The sequence below is a fragment of the Loxodonta africana genome, chromosome 19 (assembly GCF_030014295.1).
Source record: "Loxodonta africana isolate mLoxAfr1 chromosome 19, mLoxAfr1.hap2, whole genome shotgun sequence".
NCBI classification, from domain to species: Eukaryota; Metazoa; Chordata; class Mammalia; order Proboscidea; family Elephantidae; genus Loxodonta; species Loxodonta africana.
In genome coordinates, this window is record NC_087360.1 from 18,734,808 (window position 1) to 18,754,355 (window position 19,548).

The window sequence follows — 19,548 nt, forward strand, 5'->3', positions numbered from 1 at the left end:
AGGTCTCAGGGTACATGGAACGGCGTTAACCTAGATTATCCATTCCATTATGTTTCTGACAACTTATTTTTTCCTCTAAGAGCCTGTGTGGGTTCTTGTGTACCCTCTGCATGTGTCTTTCCATTGCTATGCTCACAGTGAAATTGATTTTGAAAATGGAGTTGTAGATGGAAAAGTCACTTTGCCCCTGTCACGAAAAGCTCTAACAATGGAATGTGTGTTTTTTGGACATAAAATTGGAGCCAGAGTTGCCTTGTGAGCAAATGTGTTTATGTCCCAAGCGCTCGCTCAAGCCCCCAAGCCCCTCATCGCCCTTATGAGGCAGTTTTTTGCATGATGCTATGCTTCCCATATGCCTCAAAGGCTGTGGGTTGTTACTTTCTCGCGGGCATGGATGGGCCAGTGCTAATTTGCAAGGTTAGGCTAATCCCAGACAGCTTGGCTTGCCAAGTCCCAGAATGGGACCTGACTCAGGAAATCATATTCTGTTTCTTGTTCTTCTGCCCTGTGGCCCTGGGAGAGGGCTGCACCTCTCTGGATCCCTGTCCCTGTGATGCTACCCTCACCTTCAGCCACCTTAAAAACCAGGGGCAAAAAGCATCAGAAACCTTTGCAAGTGGGAGGGAGGGAAGAAACTCTACGCTAAGGCTTGCTTGAAGCAGGTGGCTCCAAAGCCCAAGATTTCACCCAGGTCTTTGCTGTGCCTCGATGATTCCTCACAATGTCCCTGTGAGGGAGAAGCTGCTTGGTCCCATTTTACAGATGAGGAAACTGAGGCCCGTAGAGATGACATGACATCCAAGATCATTCATTGAGTTGGAGTCACAGCCAGTACCTTGAAGGCCAAGTACAATTAACGTTTCTACTTGGCCCTCAAGATACCACTCAAGTGTCTTAGCTCTCACGAGAGAGGGGAAGGCCTAAAGAGTTAAGAGCACAGTCTCAGGAGCTCGGATGGTCTGGGTTTGAATCTCGTCTCTGCCACTCCTTAGATCTGTAATTTGGTGAGTTATTTGATCTTTGTGTGCCTCAGTTTCCTCAGCTGTAAAGTCCTACAACCCCCAGAACTCTCTTCAGTCTCAGACTCCCCTCTCGTTCTCTCTCTCCATCAGCAGTCCTGCATATGTGTCATGTTTCTTCTCACCACAGGACCTTTGCACCTGCTGTTCACGCTGCCTGGCCCTCCCTTCCCACTTCTTTTGGGCTGGTAAACTCTTCTTCATCCTTAAGTTCTCAGCTTAAGTCTGTCTGCCCCCAAGAAACCATTCCAGACACTGCCTGGCTAGCTCAGTGATCTTGCCTGAGCTAGCCAGACTTGGCTCCAGGCTGCAGGCTGGGTCCATATCTGTTTCGTGCATCTCTCACTCTCTGGAACCAGAGGCTCCCTAGGGCCTGTCCTAACAGTGACACAAGCACAAAAGAATGAGCAAAATACATGATGCTTCCTGAGAACCTTGGTGTGGAACTGGCACACTGTCACTTCTGTCCTCATCCCATTGGCCAAAGCAAGTTCATAGCCACACCCAACGCTAGTGGGGTGGGCCAAAGAGAAGACTCCCGATGTGTCCCTGTCGTACTAGCTCCGAGCACTAATGTTTTTCTGTAGCACTAACCAGGGCTGTGGTTTTACATGTATTTGAGTAACCTGGCTCTCAAAGACAGCAGGACCCATGGGTGCTTTTGCAAATTATCTCGTCCCCAGCTTCAGTCATGCTGCCTGGCATATAGTAGGTGCTCAATAAATATGTGAGTGGATGAATAAATGAATGAACGCTTGAGGATTCCCCAGGAGCCCCAGTGGGGGTGGGGTGTGTTCTTGCCTCCCCCCAGCTCACCTGCCATGTTCCCTGGCCCCTGACTGGTGGGGAAGGCTTTAAAGGTGAGCGTGACCACTGGCGCAGCGGGCGGACCATCTGCATCAAGACCCATGAGAGTGGCCAGAAGGAGATTGAAGCCTTTGACGCTGCCATCCTGCTCATCCGGAACCCCTACAAGGCCCTCATGGCGGAGTTCAACCGCAAGTATGGCGGCCACATCGGCTTTGCTGCCCATGCCCACTGGAAGGGCAAAGGTACCATTTGGGAGGTGCGGGCAGGCCCTGGGTGTGGGGGGCAAGTGCTATCTGGGTCAGGGTGGCCAGGAGGGAGCAATTGATTCCTCATGGGAGGAATCTAGGAGGACATCCTTGAGGGCAGGTGTGTGAGGCGTCACACCCAGTCCCTGCTAGAGCACAGGAGTGGTTCCACAACCTACCACACCTGTGAGCACCAGTCTCTGTGAGCCGGCTCTATGTTGGAGAGCGCCCTGGAGCAGGTCTTGTCCTGGGAGTCAGGAGACCTGGGTCCAGCTCCGGGTCCATGGCTGACTGGCTGTGTGACCATGAGGTCATCTGGGAGATCCTAAGAGCTCACATACAGACCATCATTTCCATGAACCCAACCAACAACTCTGGGTTGGGAGACTCAGAGAGGTTAAGTGCCTTGCCGCAGGTCACGCAGCTGGGAAGTGACAACGTTGGTACCCAAGCCCTGAGCTTTATTAAGATGAGTTGGGTTTGAGCCTCAACTGTGACAGTTGATAGATTACTAGGTTTTTGGGTTAGGTTCCAGAGGGCTGTGTGAGGGGGACATTTCAGTTCAGAGAGGCAGCCCAGGGTAGTGGCCGAAGCTTTGAAGTCACACCCAGCTTCTGCCATCTCGAGTAGCCTTAACCTCTCTGAGTCTCAAAATCCCGTACCAATTACGTGATGACCCATCACCATAATGACAGTCATGTCTCATTAAGTTTAAAAGGGTTAAAGTCCCTGGGTGGTACGAATGGTTAAGCACTCGGCTACTAACTGAAAGGTTGGTGGTTCACACCCACCCAGAGGTGCCTCAGAATCAAGGCCTGGTAATCTGCTTCCAAAAGGTTACAGTCTTGAAAACCTTATGGGACAGTTCTACGCTGCACACACGGGGTCGCCACGAAGCGGAATCGACTCGATGGCAATTAACGAGTTCTTAAAGCCCCACAAATATTATCTCCGTTTTATACACGGGACATCCTAGGTTCAAGGGAGATGAAGGAGCTTTTCCCAGTAAGTGGTAGAGCTGGGATTTCAACGCAGGGAGTCTCGCTCCTAGGCCCGTGCCCTTAACCACTGTGCTGTAGCCTGTGATCATGATGAGATGAGATGTTGGTAGACATGAATCACCCAGCCCAGAAGCCCTGACATGCAGCAGGTGCTTTGGAAATGTGAGCCCCAGCCTCCAGGAAGCAGGCCACCCTGCCTCGAGCCAGGAGGGTGCTTCCATCCCTCTAGGCCCCCCCCTTGGCTCCCAGTAACTCCCAAACTCCTTCCCCAGAGAGGACCAGACCATGGCAGGGAGAATGACGAATCGGCCGTTCCCCCAAGCACACCCTCGACATTGACTGCACCGATCAGAACCCGTGGGCTACCTGACCGGCTGTGGCCCTGGCTTCCCAGTTCACTCACGGGGCTCACCCCCCACCCCATCTCGCTCCCCTCTCAGTGAGCAGATGGGAGCTTGGACAGGTGGTGACATTTGATCACTTGTTCCCAGGCCTCTGAATTATTTATTTGTGGAACAATCAAAAGTGAGCTTCGATCAGAGCCAGGCTGAGAGCCCTATAAATGTGAGAGGCAGTCGCCCATCCAGGGAGGGAAAACCCACCTGTCAGAGCCGGAAGGGACCTCGGAGCTCATGGAACCCAGTGTCCTCTGCCCTGGCTACACATTAGAATCCCCGGAGGAGCGTGGAAAAATCCCAGTGCCCAGGCTGTGACCCAGACCATTACTCTTTTCTGGGGGTGGGGCCTAGGCATCAGTGTTTTTTTAAAGCTCCCCCAATGTCCCCAATATGCAGGCAGAGCTGAGAACCATGGATTTATTCCCTACTTACAAATGGGGAAACTGAGGCACATAGCGAGGCAGGCACCCACCCAGGTCACTCGGGCACACAGTGGCAGGACTAGCTGTCAGCCTCCCAATCCTCCTGTGGCTGGGAAAAAAGAGGGATAACCCTGGAAGCTCTCCTGGGTCCAGGCACCCAGCATTCAGTGTTCATTTGGACTTTCCAACCACCCGGGAAGATCAGAAAGGCTACGATGATTACCACAGATGCACGCCCACCCCAGGAAGGGGACAAGTCTGGTGTCCCCAGGTATTGACTGAGCTGGATCCCAACCCAGGCCTTGTCCACTAGGCTCTACTGTTAACCTGGAAATGTGATGTCCCCGACCTTCTGGGACATTCAGAGTGTCCTCTGGGTCGTGCAAGCAGCTAAGACACTCAGTTGGCTGCTAAACGAAAGGTTGCAGGTTCAAACCCACCCAGAGGCACCTCGGAAGAAAGGCCTGACCATCTACTTCAGAAGAATTAGCCATTGAAAACCCTGTGGAGCACAGTTCTGCTTTGACGTGTGTGGAATCACCGTGAATCGGAGACAACTTGACAGCAACTGGTCATTTTTTCTCTCCAGCCATAGTCCCTTGTCCCAGCTGCAGATAATTTTCCTAATTCCCAGAAACTTTTTCCTTATTTAAACATCTGGGAGCTTTATAAACCAAAGCTAAGGGAGGAGTCTGGACACGCTGAAACCAGAAGTGGCAGGGGTCCCCGGCAGCCTCATCTCATATTGAGGGTCTGGCATCCTCACATTGGTCTGGGATGAGGGAAGGGGCTTCCTCCCAGCACCCCGTCCCAGACCAGCCTCAGGTTGTCAAGGGCTGTGGCTGAGAGCCTTCCCAAAAAGCCCCCACCCAGCTCATTCTTTTAGTTTGTATTAACTCTCTGGCCCCTGTCGGCACTTGAGTTTGAGGCCCTTGCTTTAGGGCCCCTGAACCAGCAGCATCAGTATTACCTGGGAACTTAGTAGAAATGCAAATTTTCAGGCCCCAGCCCAGAGCTGCTGGGAACAGGGCTCGGCAGTGTGTGTTTTAATGAGCTCTCAGGTGTTTCTGACACACAGTAAGACCCACTGTTCTCAAACCTGGCAACTCCCAGTGTGGTCTCGGGACCAGCTGCATCAGCACCACCTGGCAGGTTTTCAGAAAAGCAAAGCTCAGGTTTGCAGTCAACAGGGATGCAGTATCATCGCCATCCTAAGGGGAGCCAAGGCTAGGGTACCACCCGAGGGTCCCCAACCACCACGCGGACTGGCATTTCCTTTCCAGCGAGGTCCCCCCAGACTTGCTGAGTCAGAATCTGCATCTTAACAAGCAGCCCCCAGGTGCTCCATAAAAACTTTCAAGGTTGAGAGTTGCTGCGTTAGACACAAAGAGGATTACCACAGCATAGTGTGCGCAGGCCACCCACGTAAGAGCAGAGGCCACCCAGCTGTCCCGTGTGTCTGCCCCACCCTGGCCTTGTCCCTGTCCCAGGTATAGCTGAGCTGAGGTATCCACAGACTCCCTTCCCCCTCTCCTGGGTTCTGTACCATTAAGTTTAATATCTGCCTGGAGTGGTTCCAAAGAAAAGTTGTATGTGATATGATTACACAAGGTGAATTGTCCTGGATCGGGTTAATGAAACAGATACCGTGTTTAATGGTTCTCTGGGGAATTAAGTACAGTGACGCTATTAGTCAGGCCCTGGCTTGTCCTGTCCACAAGAAGATGGAGCGGAGGCTGGCCAGTCCGGGGCTGGCAGGTACACGCAGGACAGTTCCAGTGGAACTGGCACTCGTGATGATGCCCGGTGGCTCATCATGTCTTCCTTACCCCATTTGGAGGCTTCGACCAATTACCAGGAATCCCGGGTTAATTGAGGGCTTTTGTTTTTTGTTTTTATGATTTTTTCCACGGAGTTTCAGGTGAGGAAGCGTTGCCACAGGAGAGGAGGAGGGGTGGGCAAACATCCACCACCACAACAGCCCAGAAATCAAATACAGCTTGGAGAGACGCTCTAAATTGAGATGATGAGACATGTGGGGGTGTCTCAGGAGATGCTGGGGGGCCAGCGTCATCAGGAATAGTCACAACAATAACTGCCATTTATTGAGCATCTGGGTGGTGCAAGCAGTTTGTAATCGGCTGCTAACGTAAAGGCTGGTGGTTTGAACCCACCCAGCAGCACCTCGGAAGAAAGTCCTGGCAATCTACTTCACACATTAGCCAATAAAAACATTATGGATCGCAACAGAACACTGCCCACCTCACTTGCTTTGGACACGTCATCAGGAGAGAGCAGTCACTAGAGGAGGCCATCATGTTTGGCAAAGTAGAGGGCCAGCCAGGGTGAGGGAGACCTCACTGAGGTGGATTGGCACAACAGCTGAAACAACGGACTTGAACTTGGTGGTGGTTGTGAGAGTGATGCACAACCGGGCAGTGTTCCGTTCTGTTGCGTGTAAAGTCATCGTGAGTTGGAGTTAGCAGCTAACACCACCACCACGGTGGGGCTAGTAATTCCTGCTCTCCAGGCTCCTTGTGAGCACTCAGTGAGAGACGGCGTGACGTGCCCAGCAAAGCGCCTGACACAGTCAGTGCCCAGGTAGCATACGTCCCCATCCCGATCCTCAGAGGACCCTGGTGTCCCAGGGAGGTGTGCAGCCAGTGAGGATGCTGTGTCTTTTCCATCCTACTACCAGGGGACCCAACCACCACCCACACTGGCCCTCCTTTTTCCTGGAGGGCCATCCTACAGCCTTCCTTCGGCAACCACCAGAGATGGCCAGAAGTGGCCAAGCCCAGACGTTGAGACCTGTGTGCCACTGGCTGACCGAGTGCCACCTCTGTCCACCCCAGCTTCTCCAGCTGTCGTGGGTCTGGCCGCTCGCTGCCTTGCGTCGCCACGGTGCTGTGAGGCGACTTGGAGTAGTGTAATTCTGGAAGAGTAAGGCAGCCTGTACACACATGCTGGATTTATTTTCTTAATCACTCAGATGCATCTGGTCTTAACCATTATAACAGTACGGGCCCAATTAGCCAGCGACATCGTAAAATAATGTTAATTTTAAGCATAAAAAATATCCTTGTCATCAGCGTAAATATTTCCCAAGCAGCCGGGGCTTTCTGAGGGGGCAGGAGCCTCAGCACAGATTCTGTGTGTTCTCCAGAGAAAGAAGAGCCCCTTACCACGTTGCCATGTGGTGGTTGTGGATTTTTAATTTCGTTCCCCAACCATTCATTAAGCCCCTGCTGAGTGCAAGGCAGTGGGAAGAAGTGGGGATGAGGCTGCTGGTGGTTCAGAAGGTACAAAGCCTTTGGAATCAGGCAGGTCTGGTCTGGATACTGCTTCCTGGCTGTGTGACCTTGGACAAGTCACTTCACCTCTCTGAGCCTCCGTTTCCTCGCCAGTGATAAGTGAACGTCCTCCTTTCAGGGCACTGGGAGTAAACGAGATGATGGGCATACATCATCCATCAAGGGAGTAGGGTTTCATTACTAACAACCAGCTGGGCCATAACTTAGGGCGGCTGGGTGGCACAAATGGTTACGCGCTCACTACTAGCCAAAAGTTGGTGGTTGGAACCCACCCAGAGGCACCTTGGAAGACAGGCCTGGTGATCTGCTTCTGAGAGGTCACAGCCTTGGAAACCCTAGGGAGCTCAGTTCTACCCTGCACACACGGGGGCGCCATGAGTTGCAATCGGCTCAGCAGCAGCTAACAACAACAGGGCATAGCTTGGGAGACCCCGTGACTGTCCTTTAACAAACAGATCTCTCCTGCTGCAGGTGCTGGGTAGAGCTGCCCCTGTGAGAAGCAGCAGGTCTCAGCTCCGAGCTTCAGAACACCTGCCCTTGAGACTCTCCAGCGGGGCTCAGCATTGAGGCTGCAGTTCCCTTTCTCCATGTTCCCTCCCACAGTTTCCCCAGCTTCTCCTACAGGGGTTTCAGCAGTTCCCAAGGAACGCTGCCTCTCCCTTTGAGGTCCCCTCCAAATCCTCCAAGGGATTTCCCAGGTTCTGGGTAGCTTGTCTTTCAAGTCAGACAATCCCAAACACACTCTCTGAGTTTGGGTGTCAATCCGTCCTGTTACGCTGTCCCAAGGTAACAGACTGCAAAAGCAAACAGTGTACTGTACTTAGTAAAGAAAGTAAGGTAGAAGTGGAAATGTGAAGAGATGGTAACAGAAATAGCCCACCTGCAGCCCAGCCCTCAAATAGCTCACGGTCTGTTGGGGACACAGGCAGCGTAAGTGGGGATCACAGCACAATGAGATTAGCATGTGGGGGTGTGGGGGGAAGCAGAGGGGGCTGTGAAACCCAGAGAAGACACCTGCCTGAGCCTGGGAGTCAGAGGAGATGGCATCTCACCTCAGAACAGAATAGTAGCCCGTGTTTATTGGGCACTTACTGGGTGGTTGATAGTTGCCATGGAGTGGCTCCTGACTCATGGTGACCCCATGGATTGAGAGTAGAACTGTGCTCCATAGGGTTTTCAAGACTGACCTTTCAAAAGCAGATTGCCAGGCCTTTCTTCTGAGGTACCTCTGGGTGGGTTCGAATCGCCAACCTTTTGGCTAGTAGTCAAGCACTTAACCATTTGGACCAGCCAGGGACTCCACTTACTGGGAACAGGACACGGTACTAAGAACTTCACATCTTTTTCGTTTTTTTCTGTACAGGCCTTATTATGCTCCTGTAAGTAGACACTGTTACTACACAGAGAGACAGGATAGTTTGGTAGTTTAAAGCCCAGACTTTGAAGCTAGCCTGCCTGGATTCAAATTCTAGCTCTGCTACTTGTTAGTTGTGTGACCCTGAGCAAGTTACTTAACCTCTCTGTGCCTCAGTTTCCTCTTCTGTATAATGGAAATAATGGGGTTTATATACCTCATAGGGTTGTTGTGAGGGTTAAGTGTTGATAAAGCTCTTAGGAATGGCCCTGGCATGTAAGCCCCCAATAATTGTTATTGTTATGCCCCAAAAGAAGGGCTAAGTATACTCCAAGCAGAAGAAACACTGAGGTGGGAGGAATCCAGTGAGTTTAGAAATCTCAAAGGAGTTAATTATGTTATTATTACTGTGAATAATGTAATATAATAATTACATTATTATAATTATTAATATAGAATATGTGTAATAGTTAATATGAAATTATTACTGAGACTAATGGCAGCTATGAGTGCTGCACCATCTGACCTGGGTCTTTTGAACCCCTCCTCCCTCTGACTCCCTCTTCTCCCTGGTCCCCTCCTCCCTCTGGCTCTCTTCTCCCTCTGACTTCCTCTGCCCTCTGGCTGCCACCTCCCTCTCCCTCCTCCCCCTGATCCCCTCCTCCCTCTGACTCCCTCCCCCTTGTGACTCCCTCCTCCCCCTGACTCCTCCCTCCCCCTGACTCCCTCGGACCCCTGACTTCCCCCTCCCCCGACTCCCTCCCCCCCCCCGACTCCCTCCTCTCGCCCTCCCCCTCCCCCGACTTCCTCCTCCCTCTCCCTCCTCCCTCGCCCCCCTCCCCCCAGAGTGGCCTGAGTTCGTGAGGAACTACGCACCGTGGTGGGCCACCCACACACTGGACTGGCTGAAGTTCGGCAAGAAGGTGCTGCTGGTGCACTTCGAGGACCTGAAGCGGGACCTCTTTGTCCAGCTGGGCCGGATGGTCCACCTGCTGGGCGTGGCCGTCCACGAAGACCGGCTGCTCTGCGTGGAGAGCCAGAAGGACGGCAACTTCAAGCGCTCGGGGCTCCGGAAGCTCGAGTACGACCCCTACACGGCGGACATGCAGAAGACCATCTCCGCCTACATCAAGATGGTGGACGCGGCCCTGAAAGGGAGGAACCTCACAGGCGTTCCCGACGACTACTACCCGAGATGATGCATCTGGCAGGCGGACGGGTCCTGACGAGCAGGCCCTGGGGACTCCAGACCACCAGCGACCCCCGCCCATCTGCCCTCTCTTTGGTTTGAGGACATCCCTTTGGCTGCCATTTGCCATAAATGAGTTTCCTGCATGACAAAGGAGGCTCAGGGAACAAGGCTCACATCCCCCAGGAGATGTGGGGCAACTGGTTTGGAGAACTGCAGCCACATGGACCCTCTTCTGTCCCCCACATCCTTACTCCCACCTCTTGTACCACCTGGGCTCCATCTCTGGGAGGGAGGACTTCTTCGTGTCAAGGGACATGCTGGGTGCCCACAGCAGGTGTTGAGGTCCTTGATGACAGAGCTAACTGCCGTAGTAAAAAAGTGGCCCCCCCTTTTGGGTTGAGCTCTGGCAGCCTCCCCTTCTCCTTTCCACCCAGCTGACCCCAACTTGGGAAGCAGAAAGCACTGGCGTTGAGCTTTATCTTGCCACTTTTCTTTTGAAGGAAGTGCTAGAAAGTCTCTTCATGGCCATGGGTTCCTAGTTTTCTGGGCAGGGTGGGGAGGCCCTGGTGCTCACAGTTGGTTAAGTGGCACTATCTCTGGAGTTACTGGGATCATGAGCGCAATTGCAGACCACACTCCTTCTGAGAGACAGTCTGGTTGCCAAGTGGGCTAGAATCTTGCCCTTTTCTTCCCCCACTGTGTCCAGGAGGTGACCCTGGAGTCCTTGATCCCACTTCCAAGGATCCTCAGGCACCAGCAGGCTACTTAACACCCCCAGATGGCCACATGCCACGTGCAGCAGGGTTTGAGTAAGCACGAGAGCCCCAGTAATACATCTCTCCATTGTGGGGTCCAACTCAGTGACGTTACACTGCCTCTCTGACTCCTACCAGTGGGCCCCTTTGCTATCTAGATGAGAGGGCAAGAATGCTCCAAATCAGGTGGAACCATGCCCAAACGAGACCCCGCTACCTTTCCAAGCCATCAGTTCCCCCTTGATAATAGTCCAACTGGGCCAGCTTCCCCTGGAGGCCCTTTAAGGAACGGGGTGAATAGGGGGGCTCATTCCCGTGCAAACGCTGCTTTCTTGGTGTTGAGACACCAAACCAAAGGCTTCCTGAAGACCTGAGTCACTCGCTGATCATGCATCTTAGAAAGCATCGACCCAGGATCCCGTCTCCTCCCCCACCTTGGATACCAGTGGCTTTACATCCGGCCCACGCCTGCGCATCACATCTCTCCCTCACCATGGAGATGCAAAAGCCATAGGTTACAGCCCCTTTGCTCTTCTGTCTGGAGCAACCTCCGCACAGGGTCCTTCTGGAACCTCAGGGTGCACGTGTGTGCTCATTGCGAAAGAGCAAAGAGATTATGGAGCAGGTGAATGTAAAGAGATATATTTTTTTAAGAGGAATATGACTAATACATTCCACCCCTTGGAATCAGGCCATGCAGAGGGAAGGGCATAGGGGGTGGACCTGTGGTTCCTTTCTCTGGTTCCTTCCTCTGTGGGATTTGGGCCACCCCATGGCCCATCTGGGGGGCTCTGAATGTATTTTGTACCGTGTTTCTTCTCCCCAGGCTTTCTCTAGCGAAGCAGTAGAGGGCCGGGCCTCCCCTCCCATTGGAGGACAGCCCTCTCTGGGAGACTCTTGGTCCAAGACCTGGGCCAGTTCTTTTGCTGGTGGTCACCTCAGGCCACAGGCCTCTGTCTGAAGATTCCTCAGGTCAACACCATCATTAAAATGCGAGTTTTGTTGATAATTCTATCACATGTCAGAGTGTTGTGTAAGGCAGCTACACACATGGATAGTTCCCTGTATTTGTGTGTGTGTGTGTGTGTGTGTGTGTGTAAGAGAGGGAGCAGACAGAATGTTCTAGGCCAGGGGGTGCAGTTGCCTCTGTTTCTGCATCACCCCAGTATTACACGGCCTGTGTAGAACTGTGATGATGGTCCCATTTTTAACATGTCTTTGTTGTGCCTGTGTATGGGGGAAATGGCCATTGGGTATGGATTGTACGTGAAGCTCTGCCGTCTCTTCGTGGAGGACGTGTCTTCTGCATAAACCTTTTGCCCTTGGTGACTGTGGGTGTGAGGGGGTGGGTAGGAGTTGGGATAGGAAGAGATGAGAGTGGTATGTAGGCGTCCCTGCTTGGGTATATGCACCAGTATGGGAGAACTTAACCTACAGGAGGTCCTTGTGTATACTTGGATGTGTGCGTGTACGTGTGTATGTGTGTGTGTGCATGTGCGTGCATCAGAGAGACTGAGTGTGGTGTGTGTGTGCACACATGTAGGAAGGAAGAAAGCCAGTAAGAGCACATACAGGGGACAGAAAAGGCTCCTCTGATCCTCAGTGGGTGGGACTGGGTCTCAGTCCCCAAATCTCCAAGTACTCCTGAAGGGAGGCCCTGCGTGCTGTTTGCTTCCTGTCAGCGGGGCCTCAGTGGGGAGGTGTGGGTCTCCCAGCCAGAAGGAGGATCTCCCAGCCAGAAGGAGGAACGAGGCTTACACACTGCCATGTGGACGGTGAGGGGTCAGGGTGGGGAACAGAGCTTGGAGGGCAGAGGAAGGAGAGGGCTGAGGAGGACTGGGAGGCTGGTTGGCCTTTCCCCTGTTCCCGGGGCCTCTGAGGTAGGGAGAGGAAGGAAGGCCTCATAAAGTGGAGAGTGTGAGGTTGTCCAGACAAGGGCAGGGCTTTGTCTGGAGGCTCTTGCTGGCTCACAGAAACCATTCTGTGATGGATGACTGAGTTCTTATCTGGGGCCCAGGCTGAACTCTGACCCCAATTTCAAAGTCCTGACCCTGGTCACAGACTGAGCCCCAATCCTAGAGCCCTGATCCCTCTTACAGATTGAGACCTAAACCGAGTCATAGACTAATGCTCAACGCAGATTATAGATTGAGCCCCAGCCTTAGGTTACGGTCTGAGCCCTCACCCATGTTACAGGAAGCACTCTAACGCTGGCCTCAGACTGAATGCTGAGAGTCTCCCTAGACTGAGACCTAGTTCCTGTCACAGACTGAGTCTTGATCCTGGTCACATACTGACCCATGATCCTGGTCTCACACTGATCCCTGATCCTGGCCAGGACTGAGTCCTAAATCTGGCCCTCTCCAGATTGGGCCCTGACCCTGGTCATTGACTATGCACCAACATGGGTCATAGGCTGAGCCCTGACCTGTCCTAGACTAACTACTGATAGTGTCTCCTGAGTGAGTCCTAATCTCTCACTGAGACTGAGCCCCGATTCGGTCATAGATGGAGCCCCAGCTTGGCCCTGGATCAGCCCTGACCTTGATCAAGCCCTGACCTTGCCCAAGTCTGAGCCCTCATTTGATTCAGATTGAGCCTTGACTCTGATCCCAGCCTGAACCCTGAGCCAATATGCCTATTTCTTTTTTCACATCTCTGGATATTACTCAGTTAACCACATCTACCAGAAGTGAGGAAAGCCATGGAGCTCATAGCCCTACACTCTCCTGGGTTCTCCTCCTCAGATCTCATAGACCTGATGCCATGTCCTTCTCCCCGCTCTTCCACTCCACACATCATTTGGGGGGTGCAGGAGGTGGGATGTGTTTCAAAGCATCTTAGACCAAAATGGGGGCTGAGATAATTTATCAGCCTCTGTTTTTTGCCAGTCCCTGCCCTTTTTATCACATTCTATCAGCCATCTTGAGGTCAAAGAGCTAGGAGGCCTCAAGGTAGCATTTGTTCATTTATTCAGCAAGTATTGACTGAGCACCTACTGTGTGTCAGGCACTGCTTTGCATTCTGGGGATGAAAAAAAAACCCAAAATAGACAAAATCCACATTCCTGCATAGCTTATATCTGACCAGACCCCAAGCTACAAGTGACCAGAAGGCTTTTGAGAAGACATGCGTGGGACAAAGAAGGAAGAGGGCTTGGGTCATTCCTGGCCAACTCGATGAGGCAGATAGAGGTTAAGTGCACTCAACAGAGGAAGACACTGAGGGTCAGAGAGGTGCGGCAATAGGCCCGAGCCACACAAAGGTCAATACCCTTTCCTCCATGCTGGGCCAAAAAGACCCCTAAATTTTTTTTTTTTTTTTTTTTTTTTTACACACAGTGGCAGGGCCCTTGCACCCGAGAGTTAAGGGACTCTTTGGATCCCGTGGTGCAGGGCACGTGCCTGGACTCAAGGTCAGCACACCCGGGCTTCTGTCCTCGGATCGCTTTGGATTCACCATGGCTCCAGGACAGAAGAGACCAAGTAGGGCCCAGCCATGCTGATTGCTGGGCTCTCTTCTTCCTTGCTCCAACAACCCTGGAGGCCCCTGTGAGCACATCGCAGTGGGCAGTGCTGGAGCGGGGAGGATGCGGAGGCGGAGGGAAAGCTGGGGGAGGGGGCCAAGCTCCTGCAGGCACCCCTCCCCCCACCCCGGCTCAGCCTCCCCCTTTCTCTCTTCACTCTTCTGTCTCCTGCTGCCCCTTTCTCCCATTTCTCTGTTCGCTGCCTCCTGCTCTCAATTCCCTCTTTGCGGCCTCTTGTATTTCCTCCAGCTGCTCGTTAAACCTCTTTCCTCTGTCTGTGTCTGCTGATTTCGCTATCTCAGTTGGCACGGCATCTCTGCCTCTGTCTGTTTCTCCCTTCCCCCTCTCCACCCATGTTGTCTCCTCCTGTCTCCTCCTTGTCCTCCTGGAGAGGGGAGCGACCCAGCAGGGAGTAAGACGCAGTGAGACAAATCCTCCCCTGGCCGGTAATCAAGGAAGTGGTTTCCTTAGCGACGGAATCTACCGGCACGCACTCCACTGCCTAGTCCCTCAGCTGTTACAGTCAGAAGAGAGGGACATGCGATGACGATGATGACGGAATGGGGTGAGAGGGTGGGGGGGCAAGCCTGGAGACAGGAAGTCAAGTAAGAATAGTGCTACACTGGTCCTCCTGAGACGTGACGGTGACCAGGGATCAGCTCAGTGCCTGGCACTTTGGGGACACTTCAAAGTATGAGGTGTGGGGAGCAGTGGAGTCCGAGAGAGCTGGGGGAACGATCCTCAGGACTTGGTGACAGACTGGAAGGGAAGGTGACAGAGAAGAGAAGGCAAAAAGACCCCAAGATCTGGCCTGGGCAGCTCCCTGGAGGGTGGTCCTTCGAATGAGTTGGAGAATGAGGGGTGAAGAAGCAGTTGAGGGAGACAAGATGTTAACTGGATCTGGCCCCCCTTCCCTGAGAGTCACAATGTAGTGAAGGCGGGAATGGGGGAAGGAAGGTGGAGACAGACGCAGAAAGACCTCATTCCTTTCTCCCTACAAACTGGTGATGATGAGGAGGGCAGGAGATAAAGCACAGAGAAGTTGGTGGCAACACTTGGATTCGAACCTAGGGATGAGCCAGGGCCTTCTGGAAGGTGGCAGAGACGGAGGGTAGAATATGGAAAAAGAGACAAAGGAGAGACAGAGAGAGAGCCAGAGACACACACATGGAGAAACCAAGAAAGAGAGAGCGAGAGGGATTTAAATAATTGATCTGGCATACTTTCCCACAGGGAAAACAAAAATACGTTGCATTTTAGAGAAACGAGAAAAGCAGAGGAAGGAGACGAAACCCCCTACCATAGGATAGCTTTTGCAGCTATAAATAACTGTCCCCAAAGAAAACACCTGCCAAGATGAATTCCCTTCCTACCAGGTGAATTGTGGGCCCCCCCGCAACTCGTCCATGCTGATATTTAAAGGGGTGACACAGGCAAAGGGCAGAAAGTTGATCAATGGAACGCAGAAACCTAGCTAGGCTTCTCCCGAAAAGCAATAAACCGCGCAGATGAGGAGCGCTGTAAATCTGAATGATAATAATATCCATCCTCGCGAAAGCAACATGTTTATTTATCACGTTCGCACGTTTACTATTTCCCCTCAAATTTACAGTCTGCAATCTGCCAGCGGGTGGGGGAGAAGCGTGGAAATGAGAACAAACTGGCGGAACGGAGGAGGAAGAAAATGATCAAACATGTATCCCACACCCCGCCCCCCCATGCCCCAGCTGCTTTCACACCAGTCTCAAACAAAGGTGGGAATTTATTCGACCAGGGCCGGGGGGCTCTATTTGAGGCCACTGACAGCTCATTGGAATGAACAGTCATTATGGGATTGTAGCATGTTGGAACAAAATGGTTGTTGCGTGTTACAGAGTCTTCCCTTATGCAATGATGGAGCAGGAGGGAGAGAGGGTAGAACCTGGTGGGAACAAGACCTAAAGGAGTCCCTGGGTGGTGCAAATGGCTAAGCCTTGGTTACTAGCCCAAAGGTTGGTGGTTGGAAATTACCCAGTAGCACCTTGGAAGAAAGACCTGGCAATCTGCTTCTGAAAGGTCACGGCCTTAAAAACCCTATGGAGCAGTCGTACTCTGTACACATGGGGTGGCTCTGAGTTGGAATCGACTCTAACAACTAATAACCACCACAAAGTGAGTGACAAGAGGAGGAGGACAGGAGGACAGGAAGACAGGAGAAGCCAAAGTCTCTCCAAAGACCTGAAGTAGGGACCCAACCTGTTCTCAGAGTAACCTGAGCTTCCAGCACTGCAAGGTGCCCAGGCCATATGCTGGTCCTTCTGAATTCGATTGTCCAAAAGGTGGGGCCCAGGAGTGAGTCTGTGTTTTCAAAAGCTTCCCAAGTGACTGATATTTAGGCAGATATGGGAACCACTGCCATAGGGGACAGCGCAGCAGGAGGGAGTGAGGGAGGAATCCTTGTTTAGGGTGAAGGTGTGTTTTCCATTGACTTGTTGAAAACTCCTGGCCCCATGTAGCACCACTACAACAGGCAGCGGGCGCAGCAGGCGAGTACAAAGGAGTGTTGGTCTCGCCCATGCATGCACGCCTTTACATGCATACGACCGAGGCATCCCTAGAACCAGCAGCAGTACCTGGTGCATACTAGGTGCAAAGAAATGCTTGTTGGCTGTCTGAATAACTAAATCAAGGAATACCAACCTCCCCCAAGAAAAAAAACAAACCCATTACCATGGAGTCGATTCCAACTCATAGGGATCCTATAGGATAGAGTAGAACTGTCCCATAGAGTTTCCAAGGAGCAGCTGGAGGATTCAAACTGCCAACCTTTTAGTTAGTAGCTGAGCTCTTAACCAGTGGACCACCCCAGGGCTCCAAATCAAGGAATAGTGAAGGATATTAAGAGAAAAGTCACAAGTCACCAACTAGAGAGGCCTGAGTTAGTAATCCCTTAAAACCAAAAAACCAAACCTGTTGCCATCGAGTTGATTCCAACTCACAGCAACCCTATAGGACAGAGTAGAACTATCCCATAGGGTTTCCAATGAGTGGTCCCTTAGCAGCTCTAAATGTTACCTCCAGTAATACTGAATTGCTTTTCCACCCACCCCTCCCACTGGATCCCCAAAGCCAATGGTGCAGCCACTCATACTGGCTTTCAAGAGCCAATTTTGTGTATCTTTTCCCAAATTCACATTCAGTGACATCACATTGGTAACGACATTGGCCATGGTGGGAGTGGCAGGAGTATTTACACCATGGAAATTGGCAAACACCACAAGTCAGACTTTTCTTATTTTTCTGCAGAGCCAGCTGTTAAGCATTTACCACACAACCCTGCCTACAGCACACACAGGCACACACCCACCATGCTACTGCCCGTTTTTTCCATGCCTTTATTTTTTTTATTCATACTGACCTCTCTGCCTGGTAGGCCTTCACCTGGCTAATGTCTTCACCTCCTCAAGGCTTCCTCTTCCTGACTATAAACACTGGGTTCAGTCCCTCTAACCTTCCCAGTCACAGCTCTGGACATGGCAATCTATTGCAATCACTTTAGTAACCTGTGCGTGCATGTGTGTGTGTCCCACCAGGATTTGAGCCCTGTTAGGGCAGAAACCATGTCTTCATCTCTGAATTGCCAGGTCCTCCCTGGCACAATGCCAGGCACACGCTACAGGATGAGCAAATATTCAGCTAATGAAGAAATGAATATGTCGATTACATTTAATATCATCTACCTATCTCTTGGAAACCCTGGTGGCACAGTGGTTAAGAGCTACTGCTGCTAACCAAAAGGTAAAAAAAAAAAAAGGTATGCAGTTTAAATTCACCAGCCGCTCCTTGGAAACCCTATGGGGTAGTTCTACTCTGTCTTATAGGGTCACTATGGGTTGCTCTCACAAACTTTCAGACTGTAATGAATGGAAGGACCCACCTGCCTAGACACGACGGCTGAGAAAAAAGGGGACTGAGGAAATACTTACAGTGATGATAGTTGCCAGTATTTATTGAGGTCTTACTATGTACTGGAGTGCCTGAGTGGTACAAATGGTTAACAGGCTCAGCTAGTACTGAAAGGTTGGAGGTCCGAGTCCACCCAGAGGCACCTCAGAAGAAAGGCCTGGAGATCTACTGCCAAAAAACCAGCCATTGAAAACCCCACGGAGCACAGTTCCACTCTGACACACTTGGGGTTGCCCTGAGTCAAAGTCAACTCAATGGCAACTGGTTTAATGATATACTGGGCACTGTACCGGGAGGTTCACATACATAACGTCAGTGAATCATCACCAGAACCCTGGGAGGGTGAAGTTAAGGAAATGGAGGCTCAGAGGGGTTAAGGAATTTGCCGAAGGTCACACCAACAGGAAGTGATGAAACCGAACTTTGCACCCAGGAAGTCTGGCTTCAGAGTCAATATGTTCAACCACCATACTGCATCCGAGGGAGAGAAAACTGTCCAGAGACAGGGGTGGGTCTGACAAGGAAACAGGGAGGTGTGTGTGGGGGGGGTGTGGGGGTGTGGGGGTGTGGGGGTGTGGGTGTGGGTGTGGGTGGGTGGGTGTGGGTGTGGGTGTGGGTGTGGGCGGGTGGGTGTGGGTGTGGGTGGGTGTGGGTGTGGGTGGGTGTGTGTGTGTGTGTGTGGCATCCAACAAGGAGGAAACTGCCTCAACAAAGGGGAGGAGGGAAGAAAACAAATCATGCAACGTGTTGGTCTTTCTGGGGCTGAGGACCCCCGGGGAGAGATGATCTTTTTGGGGCTGAGGACCCCCGGGGAGAGATGAGGGTGGAGACAAGGCTGCCCCCAGCGGAGCGGGCTGGGGAGCTGGTGGTCCAGATACCTTTGAGTTCTGAGCTGCCAGGTTTGCTTCCAAGTTCCCATGGCAACTGCCAAGCACTCATCTTATTCCATAGCTCAGTGGTTGCCTGGAAATTCTCTCTCCCTGGCTTCTACCACCACTCCCCCGCCCCATGGCGCCAGGGGGCAGCTTGTTCCCCAGGAGAGGAGTGCTGGAGAAGAATGCACGGCCAAGACCCTTTCATTATGACAATAAAAAAAAAAAAAAGAGGAGGGAAATTTGAGTGAGAGAAGAGAAAGGAAAAAAAAAAAAGGCAGAGGAAGAGGGGCTTAAAACCTCAGAGGCCTGATCACTAAAGACTGGGAAGGGGGATGCAGAAGGGTGATCAGGCCTCTGAGGCTTTAAGCCCCTCTTCCTTTTTATTTTTTTTTTCCACTCTCTCCCCAAAATGTGTGCATCTGCGTGCACACACGTAAACACACATGTACACACACAGAGTTTTACTTAGGGTTTCAAGGAGCATTTAGACCCCTTAGGACCTAAATTAGGAAATTAAAAATCATCTACCGGTTTTCAAATTAGGGCAGCGGACCCTATCTTCAATTAAAACCAAACGTGGAACTCTGGTCTCTAATCCAGGGGTTCTCCACCTGGGACGATTTGGCCCCCAGGGGACATTTGTCAATGTCTGAAGATGTTTTTTGGTTTTCACAATGGGGGCAGGGGGTTGT

The 19,548-nt window shown here is 51.9% G+C and overlaps 1 protein-coding gene across 1 annotated transcript in view; it reads left to right on the plus strand.

Annotated features, from left to right (window-relative positions):
• The window catches only part of WSCD2 (WSC domain containing 2), a 132,223-nt gene extending 122,298 nt beyond the window's left edge, over window positions 1-9,925 (plus strand). The window contains exons 8-9 of the mRNA XM_023559442.2: window positions 1,871-2,071; window positions 9,410-9,925. Coding sequence (XP_023415210.2) covers window positions 1,871-2,071; window positions 9,410-9,762 — 554 coding nt within the window. The 3' untranslated portion in view covers window positions 9,763-9,925. The remainder of the gene's footprint in view (window positions 1-1,870; window positions 2,072-9,409) is intronic.
• The last annotated feature ends 9,623 nt before the right edge of the window (window positions 9,926-19,548 follow it).